Consider the following 17,918-nt stretch of genomic DNA (forward strand, 5'->3'; position numbering starts at 1 on the left):
GTTTTTTTTTTTTATGGTCATTTAAAATTTGAAAATATTTCATTATACCATTATACTTAAACCAACAATTTTCCTAATGATCTTATAATATGTAATTATTGTTTTAAAATTACAAATAATTTTAATATATTGACTTGCTTTGAAGTGAATGGAGCGATATGAGTGATATCATTTTTATACATATTAAATTACTAAAAGTTTCGAGTTCTTCTGGTTGTACTAAACTAGATTTATACCCGACTAAAATTTACAGTTAATATGAAAACAATTTATAGTGATCAAAGAACGTAAACATTGCATGTTTTTAATTATTTTTGTTATTATCTATCTTATTAATATTAAAATAAATAACAGTTATTCGATTTTTCTTGTTTTAGAGTCTTGTAGATTGGAATCGACCCATGTTTTGGCAAGTTGGATCGTTAGGTCCAAAGTATAAAGAATGGGTATTAGCTCCTGTTGATCGAAAACTGAGATTGTTCGGCTCCGACTTCGTTGAATCGCTAACAATTACTTCATGGTATATGGTGCCATCAATTTGGATACCTGTGATGTTTTACCTGATATTCATCGGTTACCAGAGGTTAAGAAGTTCTCTAGCCAGCACAACAGATCAAACAATTAATTCAGGTATGAAAAATAAATTATTTTATAAATAACATCCTTTAATAATCTAAAATGTTTATAAATTGTATATCTACCCACTAAATAAATGATGATTGTATTAGATTTTAATCTTTATATATATTGTGTACGTCAAAGACCAGAGAATTGATACAAATTGTATCATCAAATATAAACTAATATTAAAGAAAATTTTATTTTTTATTTATTGAGTTAAATATTTTGTATTAATGTATTACTAAATTAAATTATAAATAAATGTTTTACCTGCGTTGCAAATTAGAAGTCTTAAATAAACTGAGCGTCAGTGAATAATAATAATAATTTGAATAATATATTTAATTTATATAAAATTATATACATTATATACAATTTATAAATTCAGTGTAATCTATTTTACGTGAATCAATAAATCAATAAATCAATAACTTAAATTTTTTAAATATTTGATTTTTCTTTTATCTATTCAATTTAAAAAAATTTATAAATTTTGTAAAATATATAAATTATCCTTATTAGTTTTAGGTAATTTACTTGGTATTAAAATCATTCAACTTTAATGTTGAAAACTTACTTTAAATATATTGTTGTGTGACAGCCACCCCGAGATATTTGAGAGTTTGAATGATATTAGACTTTTAGGTCACTAGATATGCATACATAATTTATTTCTTAAAATCATTTAATCAACTAAGTAATAAATCAATTAAAATTATTTCATCAATTACTTAGAATTAATTCTGATAATTTTACTACCTTAGCTTGACTAATCATTCATGTTATATAATATTTATAAATTATAACGATACAATTCAATTAAGGATCTAGTTTTCATTAATACGCATTTATAACTATTGACTTTATATATTCTCATTGAATATTGTAATATAAATATACTATAATGGAAACAGTAGCATCTTCTTTTAAAATAGAAAACTAATTCAATATGTTTTCGTATATTATAGTATTGGTAAAAACTGTAAAAATTAATTTCAAATTTTCTTTTTGTACATTTAATTGAAATTGGTTAATAGAAAAAGAGGTATCACTATTATATAATTGGTTAGAAAACGACTACGAATACATTTTTATAATATTCATTCAATTTATATAATTTTCATATAAAGTATACTCATGTCCATTAATAAAATATATTTTGAAGTCAACATTTTTTTTTAAATATGTTTTAATAAATTAGCAATAACCCAAGTAAAATTGTTCTGTTGTGAATTGAAGTGCCAAAATGGTAAGTCAGCCAAATGGGATGCTGGCGAGACTAGGCGATTTTTAGGTCATGACGTCAAACTTCTCTATTCCACTCGTGTAACGACCTATACGATTTATGGTCAATAAAAAAAAGTTTTATGCAATTGGTTGTTTTTAATTTTTTTTTTAAATAGATATTTTGTTGATATGCATGGTCGTTAATCTTATGTATAATATTGTCACATATAATTATTAAATTAGTTAATTCTTTATTAATAAATAATTATTATAAATGTTTACGGGTATTTATTATGAAAAAAAATTTGAAAAGTTCTATTATAAGGTCGTTATATATTAAACAATAGTCAATGTAAAACCACTATTACTTACAATTTTTTATTGCTTTTTATGATTAAGTTAGACATTTTTAAATTAGCTGGTAAAAAATCATTAGTGGAACACTTTCTACTTCGGACTGTTTTATAAGCATTTGATTTGTTTTTTATTAGTTTTGTTCGCAGCTCTTTAAGTTACAAACGTCATTCTTTTGTATCAATTATGTAGAATCAATATTTGAGGTTTATGATATATTCATTGAACTATGTAGCATTATAAATTATTTTTTTTTATAATATTAATATGATCAGTGACAACATTTGAATTCAAAAGAATATAGAATATTTTTAAATGGAAATAGACTCATATTTTATCATGGTTTACATTTATTATTAAATGTATATCTGTATATAATACATGTTCATAATTTTATAAGCATTTTTAACTAAATGAACATTTCTTTATCAACGTTTATAAAACAAAAACTAAGAAAAATTGAAGAAAGTTTTAGGAATGACAATTTAATTTTTTGTATTTCTCTTCTATCTCAATTGTTTTATTGAATATTGTGAATTTTCAATTTTGACCTCATAAAAGTACCAAATAGGTCCATTGTTTTCTAGTAGAAAAAGTGTTTACTGATATAAAAATAAAAAACACATATCATTTAAAAATCAATAACTACACTTATTGCTCCGCTCGGAATCTAAAACATACATGTTAATTCTACATACTAATAACATTATACATTTTGAGGACAGGAAACTCCTAATAATGTATTATATTATTATGATCTTAAAATATTATGAAATACATTAAATGTACAACCATAATAACATTTAAAACTAAATTTAAAAAATATGTATCTGATAAAAAAAAAAAATGCCATTATTGTACTTGCTTGTAATAATTATAGACGATATGTCTGAACGCAGCAAAATAATATGATCGTTTACACCATCTTATCTATATACATATAGGAGACCGCCTCTCAATTCACTCATCGCCCTGACCAATCCACTGTGTCTAGAGACTTGAAATTTGTACAGAGGTTTCTTAAGCAATGTAGGGGTGCACTAAGAAAAAATTTTTCTAAATTTGATCTCTAAGGGGGTAAAAGTCTGGTTTTTAAAAGTTTGTATAAATTTTATATAGCTATATAATATGTATTTTTTTCCGACTGTTATTGCTGATTATATAACTGGTATTAATATAACCAGTCGCAGGTAATCGGTGACCTACAATTGCAATACACAATAGATACTGACTGTCAAAGTCCAAAGATAATGTGAAATGGTGAAAACGTGCTGCCTTCATCTACTGTCGATCGTCAGCCTTACAAATAATGAGAGATGGTAAACTGCGGCAAAATGTACCTTTTTCTAAAAGTCGATAATATGTAAACTGCGGCAAAAAAATAATCAAGATTATACAATCTGCGACAAAACCAATAAGATACATTATACAAACTGCGGCAATTTATTTTATATACTAAACTTATACACGTTTATTGTTTAATTGGGTATAATACGTATTACGTGTTATGACAGCTATTAGTATTTCTTAGAGTATTAGGCGTAAAAATAAAGAAAAACCAATTTTAAAGTTAAAAAATATTATTATTATATTAAAAATTATTTAAAAAAATCGTATAATCAAAAAATAAATAAATAATAATACAATAGGTATCTAATTAAATTGCCGCAGTTTGTATGATGTATCTTATTGATTTTGTGGCAGATTATATAATCTTAATTTTTTTTTTTGCCGCAGTTTACATACAGTCCAAATAATCTAGTAATGCTATAACAATTAACACACACAATTTTTTTTTTTTTATATAACATTTATTTGATATATACAATCTGTAAAGGTATTTACAATGACCATATGTGCGAAAAAAGAAAAATAATACCTAATAATATATAACTATAAGGACATAGAGACGTGAGAAGAGGTCACCCAGCAGTAACACTGAGATACGAATAATGACATGATTAGGCTATATTAAATATTATGTAAATTGTTCGTATATATATATAATACCTAGTTATATATATTTTACTGCTTTAATTTAAAGAGCCAAGTTGCGACACCAACACTTTTTGTGCCTTCTTGGTGAATTTCCAGGGATGTTAGCTGAGTTAAATGCAAAAATCAGTTGATTAGGATGGTTTGTTAGATGGCAGCGGAAGCGTTTATAGTAAGATGAGGCCACTTTGGTGACGGTCGGTACATCAAGATCTGAGTGCAATTTATGATTTGTTACATTAAAGGGCGCATTAGTAATTATAAGTAGAGTTATAAATTGAAACGTTAGTATTTTATAAATGTTGGATTTTTTTGCGGCGCCCCATAGTTGAACACCGTAGGTCTAAATGGAATTCAGAAGGGTTTTGTAGAGTAATAATTTGTTTTTTAAGTTGAGTTTAGAATGTTAGCTTAGTAGAGGAATTTTCGTCTCAAGCTTAATAGGAGACGTTTTTGTTTTATGTTCTCAGCCCAAGTTAACCGCTTATCAAGGATCAAGCCTAAGTACTTGATATTAGAAACCACTGGAATCATTTTATTGGACAAAAAACGAGTAGGGGGAATGCCTTGTTTAAGAGAAAAAGTTTTATGGGTAGATTTCTCGTTATTTATTTTAATTTCCATTTGGAATACCATTCTTCCATGTCATCAAGGTGGACACACAGTTAAAATGTGAATTTAGCGTAATATTAGCATTATCAATACAATTAAATTTAACACCAACACACGGGCTGCGAAAATGTCAAAAAAAAAAACTAATATACGGGCAACGCTGTGTCAGGACAGCTATTATGATATAACATGATATAACTTTTTGATGGTCAGATCTTTTGGTTGGTACATGGAGTACGTTCCATAAGTAGTTTATGTATAAATAATATTTTATAATGTATTCATAATATAAACGTATATAGCCGCGTTAGCATATTAAGTGGACCCGAATCGGAACCGGATTCTTACTGGATCTATGATGTTGATTATTATGTAATATTATGGTTTACACATTATACTTCATCAATGTAAAGTTTTGAGTATCGCTGTACTAGACGTCTGGTATTATATTATAATATTATTACGCGTAGCCGTGTAGGTACCAATAATTTATTTTTATTTTGTTGATTTTCTAAAATGTTTTTAATTCAGTATATTTCGATACCAGTACGTGAATGTTAATATAATATAACAGGTGTCGCGTGTATTATAACATACGACTAGTTGCTATGTATAGTGTTGGTAGGTCGGGTCGAATGGGGTTGGAAACAAAATAATAACAAGTCGTATCGTGACAAAAAAAAAAAAAATCTCAGATACCTTTCACCCGACCCCCGTTTGTGTGGCGCTGGCCGGGCGCGTATGTGGGTACAATAAATGTATAATTTGGCGTAGAATATAACGTGTGATATGCGGGTGGCGTCGGGCGCGTTATCGTCACGAGGGTAATATTATAAAATTGATATAATACGCACGTATAGGGCGAAATGATAATATAATATTATAAAACGACACTGACCTCGCACCGCCGTGCACTTGTCGAACGAGCAGTGGCGGCGGCGATGGCGGACGAGAATACGCGTTCGAGTTCGTTCAACAGGTTCAGCCGCGCAACTCCTCTAATGGGCGGAACGCGCGCGGTCGGACCGTCGGGTGACTTTTATCTCGAGTTTTACATTCCGCGAGGCGGCGGACCTCATCCTCCGACCAGGCATCATAATAATAATAATAATAATAATAATAATTGTATATAGTGGTGCGCGCACGCGGACGAGACGGGATTCCTATTGCCGAGATCTGCGCCGCGCCGCGTCTACGTCGATACCCGACGAACACGCGAAAACGAGCCTGCTGCCACCCACCCGCGCTCGGCACGTGTATATAATAATAATAATAATAATAATATACCGTCACCCACATCGGAAACCCCTCCCCCTCCGTCTCCCGTACATTCTATCACGTCGCCCGCGTTACGTGCGTATAATAATATTATAATGTATAGTAATTATTTTGCTTTGCGAGCGGCGGCAGTGTGACAGAGTTTATTGCGCGCCGCTCGGTTATCGTTGTGTAACGGGTCGGGGGCGGTGAAGAGAAGAGGCGGCGGCGACGGCGTCTCGGCGCCGCGCCTGTCGCCGGTCTGGCGGCTTGCGGCAGACGCCAAGTCGCCGGTAACTCGCGCAATCCCTGCGGTGGTGGAGGCGGCGCCCTTTATAGCGCGCACACACTGCACCACACGCTGGCGCAAAAACACGCCGTCCCGCCTAACTATTGGTGGCGGCGGCGAGTGGCCGTATCGATCTCCCAGCGGCCGTTATATAGTCGTGATGTGTACACATCGAAGCAGGCGCCGCCGTCATTATAATATTATTATATTTTTATATATACATTGTACGCGTGTATCGTGTGCTTACGGTCATGCAGTTTGCGTACGCCGCATGACGTTCCACAAACCTATTATTATCGCGTGCGCGCCAATAAGTGTGTGTGCGCGCGCGCGTGTATTTATATAATATATAATTTCCAACCCGCAGCCCATAACGTTGCGATACGCGCGCGCGCTACCCTCGTCCCTTCGACGTACAGCACGGCCGCGTTGGCGTCCTGTCGTCGCGCCGCCGCCGCCATTCGGCGCTAATATTATGATATACCGATGCGCTTGACCGATTCCCTGTTGAATTTTCACGCGCGCGCCTATAGTTCTATAAAAAATATATACATTTATGTATTGTTATATTGTCGTAGTGCCGCTGTAGAGCGGGGCCCGATCGCCGCCGTGGCCGAGACGAAACGCGTGTTTTGTCGGTCGTCGTCGTCGCGTTATGAATATTATTATTATTGCTGCTTCATCGCTTCAAGCTGTACCTAACCACTTCGCCGCGCGTCCGATCCACAGACGGCATCGCGGTTAAAATATACGCGCGCGCCACCAGAGTGCTGTTTTATTTATCGCCGCGATTATTATCGGGTCGTTTTCGGTTTTAGGTTGTTGGAGGATTTTTTTTTTTTTTTTTATTATTATCATTTGCGATTGATAAATCGACAATTTCTCCGGGTCGCGTTAAATTTGATTTTTTTCCCTACGCCACCGCTATGTATAGAGTATACACAATATACATTTAATGACTCGGAAAATGTGGTTCTCGTAAAAAATAAATTACATTTACTATTACGGTTAATGTCAGACATCTACACCCCGTATCAACCTATAAAATAATCCATATACGTGGTTTATCTTTCAATTTTTTTATTTTTTTTTTTAGTTTTAGTTTTTTAGTCATTATTTAAACACTGGATTTTCTTTATCTCTTAGTGTTTATTTGTATTTGTAAATCGTTGATTTCCGTTTTCAGTATGTTTTAATCAACTTTCATCCGCCTGCATCTACATACCTACGTTTTAATGGTTTTACACGTGACATACGTTTGATTGACAAATTGTGAAAAATTATATTTAAAATTTAATATTATAGTAATATTATTTTATTTATGTAATTTGATTGTTATTTGAAACAAAATATTCTATTTAATTTTATGAGGTCTTTAAATCTTAATGGAATGTTTTTTATGATCAAGCATTCAATGAGCTAATCAAATTAAGTGTCTAGTTGTGTATGTTGGAGTTTTTAAAACAAAATATTTTTTTGAAGGTTCCCTAATATTTAATTGTCAACTATAGATATTTTATTTTATTCAGTTATTAAATTATATAAAATACCTATACAATATTATATAAATAATAATTATTCGATAGAACATTATATACATTATGTTAAAATACCATTTTATAAACCAAAATAAAATAGTTATTTAGATAGATACGATGAACACTTGTTGGACTTTTTTTAATATCCATAATTTTTATTCATGATTTGTATACAATCATAATAAAAACAATAACCATAGTTTATTGATACTAACTTATAATTGTTTAATTAACCCTAGTTTAAGCGCTTTGATATCACAGCGTTTAGTCACCATTTCGAGATGACAATTTGTATTAATTATTATTTGTCAATTTTATCTGTTTTAATTAACTTAATACATAATAAATGCACAAGGATTTCAATATTATCAAGTAAATCGTAGATACAATTTTGTGAACCCTGACTCTGATCCTGGCATATAAATTGTGGAGTTTAGTCAAATGGGATAACAAAAAAGTCGAGGAATAGATATAATTGTCTAGAATCTTACATAGTGGAATTAATATGGTGATTAAGATTTATTTGATAAAATGTTAAAAGATTTTCCAGGATTTTAGCCTCTATCATAATTCTAATTTTGTTTGCATACCTACCTAAATAATATTAATAATAATAATAATTATTATTATTTTTATTATTACCTATATATTAAATACCTACTATTTTTTTTTTAATATTTGATTACTTATTTATAATTTTTAGGAATATTTTAAAATTAAAAAAATAATTATATTCACTTCTGTGCTATTACTGATAATATTATTATAGGTAGTATAATATATTATAAGTAAGGAGCAGATGTTTATGCATTGATTATATTTTTTTAATAACATCTAAATTAATGTGGAGTGCGATAGAAATTTGTTTCATCACTCAAAGAATTCAAATTTATCAATTTAATTTTGCATATTTTTGCATATTTGTTCGATTTTTACTTGTTTGATCATATTTCTACATTCATCTTACTTTTAGTGCATATGTGTGGTTTTTTTTATATTATATTATTAACGGAATCGATAAGACTAATATTAATAGATCAACATTTCCCGCGGCTATAGGTCTATCGCCCATATAATATTTGCGTCAACCGGGAATAGTCGATTTTCAGATTAACAAAAAAACTCAACAGAAGTTTGTAAACATCGTTTTTAATTTTAATAATAATAATGAATTTTATTTTATTTTTTAAATAACCTATTAATAATTTATTACTTTAAATTTTTAAGAAATAAAAAATTTTATTGATGCATATTTTTAATAAATTCTATGCATATTTTTATACTTTATAGTGCATAATCGCATGCATATTTTAAAATTTTTTAGAGCATAAACATCCGTTCCTTAGTTATAAGTATAATAAACCACTATCAATAATAGTGGACCTTATACATTTTTTTACAAAAGAATGACTGCAATTTATTTCTGTAGAACTTAAGATATAGCCGTACAAAACAATCATATCTTATTTTTATAATGTACATTATATATAAAATAACTACGCCTCTATGTACATAACAGTATTTGAATAGCTGATAGAAATTATTTATTTTTCTTAATTAAACTTCGACAATTCAGGCCATTAGCTGTAAGATTTTTATAATTATTACTGTAAGGTGTAGTACTGTAGGCTGTAGGTTTTTGTAACACGTATTTCCATAATATGTGGGACATGAATACGTAGTTAAAAATTTGAGTAGTCAAGAGTTAGCAATGCCGGATGGTGCATTACCGCTATATTATTTAATGAATGTGGCTAAACATTACACCACACTATCCACACCATATCCCATTAATAATATGATTTTTTAAATATTTATTATTTGTATTAGTTGCCTAATGTTTTGTATTCTTAAAACGTATGGTTAAAGATTTATTACTTATTTAGTCGTTTAGTTATTATATACCATATTATATAGTTTAACAATATCTAGTTTTTAGGTATTTAATGCATCATAAAAGCCATTTATATTCTTGATAAATTATAAATAAGGTTTTAAATTAACGATTGTTTCTATAAAAAAAAATCAAAAATTGTTTCCAAAATAATATTGAAATATCATACCGGTGAAAATATTTACAAGATATTTTTTTTTTTTTTACAATTAGAAATACACAATCTCTACAACGTAGCACAATAAGTATATATGATATTATAATAGTAACATAAATATTTTGAAGTAAGAAATCACCCTTTGGTGACACTTAGCTGGGAATTAAAACAAAATAATCACAATTGAATTTAATTTGTAGATTTATGTATTTTTATTTGACCAAACTATTTTATGCTAAAATATTCTAGTAGTGTTGATATTTAAAAATAAATCGTTAAAGTATTTTGTAGTTTAGTATCTAGTATTTATAGGTATTAAATTATTTTAATTTGATTTTAATATTACCTATTTTAGATATATATTTAAATATAACTTTTAGTGAACCTAAATAGTTATAAAGAGAAGTTTAAGTTTGGCTGAAAATGTTATGAGATTCTATGTAATATGTATATATAAGTTTATTGTGATAATACTTATCAATTTATGTTATTTATATTAAGAGAAAAAATCTACAACATAAAATGTTTTCAAATAAATCAAAAGTCGTTAAAATATATATTTTAGTACATAGAAAATGGTTTTGAAATTAGACTAAATAATTTTTTATCAGCGTAAAGTACTTAGACTCTTACTCGGTCTTGCTGATTGTAAAATAATATTTATCAGAGAGCATATTTTAGCTTACATTTGAGTTATCAATAACCCAATGCACAAGACTTTGGTATCAAAGTTATATATACATATATATAATTCTACTTAATGGTCGGTGACTTATTAATTTCTCGAGTATTATTCATGATTCATGATAGTCTACGCCGTCTATAATTTGGTGGTTTAAAGTCCATTTCGATTGTACACACTTTAATGTATTTATGATAACCCTAAAACTGGGGTATAAATTAAATAATAAGTGTAGGTGATTTTATAACACTTCCTCATTTATTCTATGCCATATTTTATTATATGCTAGAATCTGTATCAATCACATTCATGTTATATTACTACGACCGCTAGTTATTGTCTATTAGTAGTTATTGTTCCGATTGAAATTATTCGGTCTGATAAAAATTTATTTAGGTGTACTCGGCAGAATTGTATATGCTGTATAGACGAAAAATTAATTAATTGGAATGTCACATCAACAGGAGTACCCGTAAAAAGGTTTATGGTTGCACATTTTGTATTTTAAATTATAATATTAAATATTTTTAATATTAGTATGGTTAGAATAAGATGGAACAATCAAATATTGACCATTGCACTTACAAACTTGTTACTTTCAGAGATTGTTCTTAACTTGAATATATTACGAAATAACTAATTTAAAATTAAAATAAAAACAATTTGAAATTTTTTAACTACTTATTTAGAAAAATTGGACTTTTTAAATTTTTTGACGCAACTTCAAAAGAATGACAATATTTTAATACTCAGATTAAATGCTTTAAAATACAAGTTTGAAAAAACTTATAAAATATAAACATAGATATACTAGGTAAAGTAAATTTTGTTTTTTGCCCGTTGCACCCACTGAACTTATTTTCTGTGGGCGCTCCCGCATTAACATTTAGTGCATGTGCAGTAAAAATTTGTAGTTATTGCGATAAAAATTGTATGGTATCAAAAGTTATCAGTTTAAATTTTAAAATAATTTTTATTACGTAATGCTATTTTTTAGTACCAATATTTACTTTGCATTAAAATCAAGCGGCTTAACTGTTTTTTAATAACAACCCTTCATCATTATATAACTTAAATTATTATCATTATTCTTTGGATAAACTTGTAACACTTTTTCTAATACTACCTATATTTAATTACTGATTAGACGCATAACATATGATGAGTAATAAACGTATTTTTTTTTTTTTTTTAGATAATTTTTCAATAGGAACGTTGGTCATAAGTTCAACTATTTTGGGATTACTCTTATGGCCTCTCATTGAGTACACCATTCACCGTTGGTTGTTTCATCTGCAGCCTCCAGATAACTCACCATTACTTATCACATTGCATTTTGGCATTCATGGACTACATCACAAGGCATGTATATATGTGTTATATTATCTCAGTCTACTAGTGTGCTTAAATAAATGAGTTTTTTTAAACAAGTCATAATATTATAATAATAGAATAAAATATAAGCTCTTATTTCACTGGTGAGCACACACTCAACATTATTACTATGTATAATGTATATGTGTATACAAATTAATGTGATAGTCTTTGGTGGAATAAATTACTTTGAGTACCTAATCATCTTTATGAAACGCTGTTATATATAACTCTTATTTTAATAAATATAAAAATGATATTTAAAAAAAAATCTTAATTTTGCTATAACATGATAAATCTATAACTATAAAATTTATTATAGTACTTGAAAGTAATGTTGGTAATTTAGGGCGATTTTAAATTATTCAGGTGTACTTTGTTTTTAGTTTATTATTTATTAAGAATGCATATTAAGCTGTGATGAGTCAATTCTTTCGGGTGAAGCTCATTACTTGTTAGTTATTGCTGCACATATTAAAATAAATAGAATATTGATTAAGAATAATAATAAATTAAATAATATGACTTAAAATTTTCAAGGTTTATAAGCAATTAAAATATAATCTACAAAATTTTAAAATATAATCTCTCTTATTAAACTCTAAAATTAATCATTCATCTAAATTTAAAATATTTAAAAATTTTATTATTTTTAATTTTAACAGAATGTGATTACTGATAAATGATAATTTATTATTCTATATTACATTTGCATTTCGCTCTACACCGTTAAAATAATGATAATTTTGAATTATTAACGAATTCAGTTTGATCTATCCGATATCCAACGGATTATTTTTTATTTATGAATAAAAATCCATAATCACCCTAAACGAGTTATTAATTTAAAATATACTACTTATTACTTAATTGTTTAAAATAGGTATGTACTCGTAATCGATATTATACAGAACAACTTCAGTATATTATTAATAAATATTGAGTAAAAATCTTTAAGAGACATTTTTACCTTTACGTATTATTGATCGAATTATATATATTAAATAAGAGTATTATTATAAAATGAAAAGAAATATTAGACACTATTCTGTTTTGTTATCTATAGTTAAGAATTTTTCCTTCATAGGTACATGAATTAATTTATTATCAAAATGCATTAATGACAGGTTTATAAAAGATTAGACAGAGGTCACTTTTATAAATTGTATCATTACTGTCGATTTAAATAATCTAATTTTACATAGGTACTAGAAACGAAAATTATATTATATTAACTCAAGCATAAGTGATTTTGTAAGTACAATATATTTATATTAAATTGAAAACATGGGTAAATATTGAATTAATTTTATATTAATTGATCATTTTCTTATATAGATATTTTAAGTTAATTATTTTTAATCTTTTACAATGTGATTTGAAATTTTAATAAATTGAACGTAAAATATTTTAACTACAATTACACTTATATAATAATTTGTAGTAAAAAAGGTTAATCAAAATTGTTCAATAAAAGTTAATTAATTTTTGTTCAAAATGAAAGAAGTTTTTGGTCTATTGACTTGTGTTATTTTATGCTTCATAATTTTAAAACATTCAAAACACTTACCTATATTGTATATTTGTATCCGTTGTTAGTTAAATCGTCTGATTGGTTACCGTTAATGATTTTAAAGTAGAACGAATTAACATCAGTTTGAAAATTATCAGTTTAACGCCTTCAATTTTATTGTAGTAGTTTTATTTATTTATAATTGTATATATTTCATATAATAATAATAATATATGAGTATATCAATTGCTTTGATGACCTTTTATAAGTGTTTCCTTAAAATATAATATTTTATTTCGAATAATTGTTAGTGATTGGCAACATTTTTGTATTAACGATTATTTCTTGTTTAGATTTGTTCAAACTTCAAAGCAGCAATAAAAATCAATTAAATAATTTTTGCATATATTTTTATTTTTTGTAATCTTAATTTTATTATTTAATGCAGTTCTATGTTATTTTAGTTTGAAATATTTAAATAACATAAGTATTAATATTATAAAGTATACTGCATTTTAAGAATTAGTTACTGTAAATTAAAAGCTTGAAATTGATTAATTAAGAACATTATATGTTTAATATTAAAACAATAATATTAATTTAAAGTACTAGTTCTAAATAATCGTATTTTGACTGCCATTAGAAATAGTGGACACATCGATTTATCGTATAATGTGTGTGTGTGTGTGTGTGTGTGTGTGTGTGTGTGTGTGTGTGTGTAAATTTTATGATGTTAATTTATTTTTATGATACTAATTGTAAAATTTCTTAAATTGTTTTTTTTTCTATGTTCAGTTAAAAGTGCTCTATGGATACCGTAGAATACGGGTGTGAATTCTATAAGATATAATTAAAGGATTGTTAAAATAACACAAAAAAAAAAAAAAATTAAAACAGTTAAATTATTTTTATATTGTTGTTAATTATTGATTTTGAAAAATAACATAACCACGTGATAAAATGATTATATAATTCAATTTTAATCAATGAAATATTTCGTCAATAACAAACAGAAAATTTATGACTTTAAATTAAAAGTAATAAAAATGAAAACAGTAATAAAACCAAACTATAATTAACATGTGTAATAATAGTTAATATTATCAATATTTTTCTTATTTCTAATTTGTTAATTATTAAAGTGAAAAATGGTTGCGTTTAATTTATAATTTTTACCATTTATTTCTATTTATATTCAGGAATTTAATTAATAGAGCTATGGTAATTTATTTTTCTTACTACTAAATTACCGATTTCACTAATAAGATAAATCTGGTTAGTGATTACACAATATTCTTTATTAAAGAAGCCGTATAGTAATATTATACAATATTATGAAGAAAGATACACAGGTATCAAAAATATAAAGTGTCTATTTAGGTACTCTTATAATTTAATAATCATAGTTGCATAATTTTACATTCTTAGAATGTGTATAAACAAGCAGTGAATGTAGATCTAAGTAGAAATTATAAAACTTTTTTTGTTTTTTATAAATTAATTATCTCAAAAATCAAAAGATTATCATTGACAATTGAAATAATTTTAAATTAATTATTCTATAAAATAATACCTAATCCTTAATTTAAACCCAATTAGTTATATGTTTACGTAATGTGACTCGTGTTCACATAAATTTTTCTTATTTAAGTTAAAATAAATTTACAATATAATAAATAAATTAAAATAGACACAAATGGGCATATGATATAAAAAGGTGTAGGTGTTTTAACAAACTGGTCAGTAAAATTTTATACTTTTACATTATTTCTAACAACACTTATGCTTATTGTAAAAATAATATATTTACAGATTTTATAATAAAATATACCTACTATATAATTTACGCAATATTTCACAACTTTACAGAAATAAAAACTTCCATCTCACTAAATATATTTCTAAATGAGTGTGTGTTGAAATTAATGATGCACCTATAGACTATAAAATCTATAATATATTTTATTATATTATTGATTATAGTACTGTGTTACGTCATCTACACCTAAATACATTTACATTTATTATAGTCTATTACGTATTACGGTATTAGTATTTAAGTGATGAATGACGATGATAAACAGTAAATATATTTTCCATTCATAACATAAAATTATTTTAAACTATATCAAAGAATATATAATTAAATTTGTTCTGTATATTAAAAGTTTAATAACATTGTTAAAAAAAAAAATACAAGGTATCCATAAGTGTTAAATTTGATTTAGTACTTTAATTTTTTGTTAAGTTTTAAAACTGCTGGTATCTTTATCCGATCCAGTTATTAGAATACTAAAATAAATAAATATATTTATAGAAACTATAAAAATAAAATTACTTATTAGGTACATTAATTTAAACATAAATATTTGTATCTTGAATTTTATCTGCAAGCATTCATTTATTACAAAATATTAATATCCTCGATCTGATATCTTCGTTTAAATTCAGTGTATCAAAACTTTTCTCTTAATTTACGATTTCTTCAGATAAAATAATATAAGACTTGGTTTATTTTTTTATTTCCATCACTTAGAAAACTGTTATAAATTATGGTTGGTATTTACTATGTAATTATTTGAAAAAGCAGGTAAACTCAATTAATTTGAAATAATATTTATTTTTTCGACATATAAATTAATATATTTTATTTAAATAATTTTAAACTATTTGTTTTGAATTATTTTGTTTGATAAACAGTATATAAACTAGAGCAGTTATTGTTATGTTTATTGCCTCAACGTGTAAGTGTATATGACTATTAAAACTATAAAATAAATTACTTTACAAATTAACTGAAAAACATGCGAAATTACTGCTGCATGTGATTGTATCTGCAATGCTCAATGTATTTCTGCCCTAATTCCTAATTTAGTTTGGCAATTTAAACTTTGATTAGTAACAAAATTAAATTAACATGCATTTTGTCTCAAAGTTATTAAATTTAGTAGGTATGTATATTAAATAGAACATGATTAATTGACAAATACTTAATACTACTAGTATGTTAATATTGAAAACTGAAAATACTGTCATCCACTTAATATAAAAATTTAGTATTATAAATAACCGCTGACAAAAATGTTATAATATTCAGATACATGCTGCATAAAAAAACAGTATAACAATGAATGACAATTTTACGTGGGTTTTTCATTTTTGGATCGATACGGCGCACTGTAATTTAGTGGGTTTTTGAGTACAATAAAACAGAAAATAAGGGTAAAGATGCTTTCGGACCTAACACGATTCGTGTAACCTATTCAGAATGAGAAGCAAAAAGCTATATTTTCCCGATTCACCCTTGTCCGGTCCGTGTTCAATCGATTTCTCGGCGTCCTAGTGTCCTACGTCAGTGAGAATCCTTCAAAATGACGACGGTTACCACCCAAACATATAAACTTCAGACTTTCAGAGCTTTGAAATTTATGGTTTTTTCGTTTTCAAAAGCAATGTGTAAAAAAAATCCAGTCAAAATATCTCGGAAACTTCACACCTGCTTAATATACTATCGAAGAAATGTATTTTGTACAATATTTTGACCAACAAATCGTTGGGTTTGTGAAATGCCAAGTACCCTACCATACATAAGTATTTTTGGTTTACAAAATTTCTTTAGTATAAATTAAATCTTTCAAACACTCAAGTATTCCATATATCTTTAATGTACTACTGTATATGTTTTACAAACATTCATCCACGTAAAAAATTTCGGTTTATTCATGTCTACAGAAATGATAAAATAAAATTAATCATAATACAATATTTCGAACCACCGTAATTTTATCAGTTAATTTAATAATGTTTTATGCGAGACGACGCTAAGCATATAAAGAAATATATTTTGTATGCAAACTATGCTCTCTGTTCATACATCCGGTTCAATAAACGTTTAAATATTACCTTAACAAACATTAAACATATAACAAAGTTTTACATTTTTATTTAGTACATAGAAAATAAATATAATATCTAAATTAATTTTATACTTAAATTTATAGAATTTTAGTTTTAGTATTAGTTTTAACTGATGGATTCTGTTACACATGACTGGATAAAAATTAAACTAATTTTCAATAATATATGTTATCTCTTGATTCATTAATTTATTTATCATATTAATTTATTTACAATTTATTAAGTATTTTATAAAAAAAAAAAAAAAAATATTAAACAGTACAATATACCATATACTCGTTTTCTTTGTTATATTAAATAAAATGTAAAATATTGATAGCTATTTTGTTATTTTATATGATATAAATGTTATAGATACAATAGAATTTAAAGAATTTTCTTCCATTAAAGGACGATTTGCTCCATGGTGTATTTCTAAAGCAACCCCAGCTTTGCATTAGTAGTAATATTTGATCCCGGTGTTTGCTATTCAGGTATCAATAGTTTT

General features: G+C 26.8%; 1 protein-coding gene across 1 annotated transcript in view; it reads left to right on the forward strand.

The window, feature by feature from the left end:
• The window catches only part of LOC112595999 (fatty acid 2-hydroxylase), a 38,583-nt gene that overhangs the window by 13,332 nt on the left and 7,333 nt on the right, over positions 1 to 17,918 (forward strand). Inside the window, exons 2-3 of the mRNA XM_025341434.1 lie at positions 378 to 630; positions 11,822 to 11,988. Of these exons, the coding sequence (XP_025197219.1) occupies positions 378 to 630; positions 11,822 to 11,988 (420 nt within the window). The remainder of the gene's footprint in view (positions 1 to 377; positions 631 to 11,821; positions 11,989 to 17,918) is intronic.

Source organism: Melanaphis sacchari, unplaced genomic scaffold, assembly GCF_002803265.2.
Source record: "Melanaphis sacchari strain LSU unplaced genomic scaffold, SCAv2.0 Contig2_pilon_pilon, whole genome shotgun sequence".
NCBI classification, from domain to species: domain Eukaryota; kingdom Metazoa; phylum Arthropoda; class Insecta; order Hemiptera; family Aphididae; genus Melanaphis; species Melanaphis sacchari.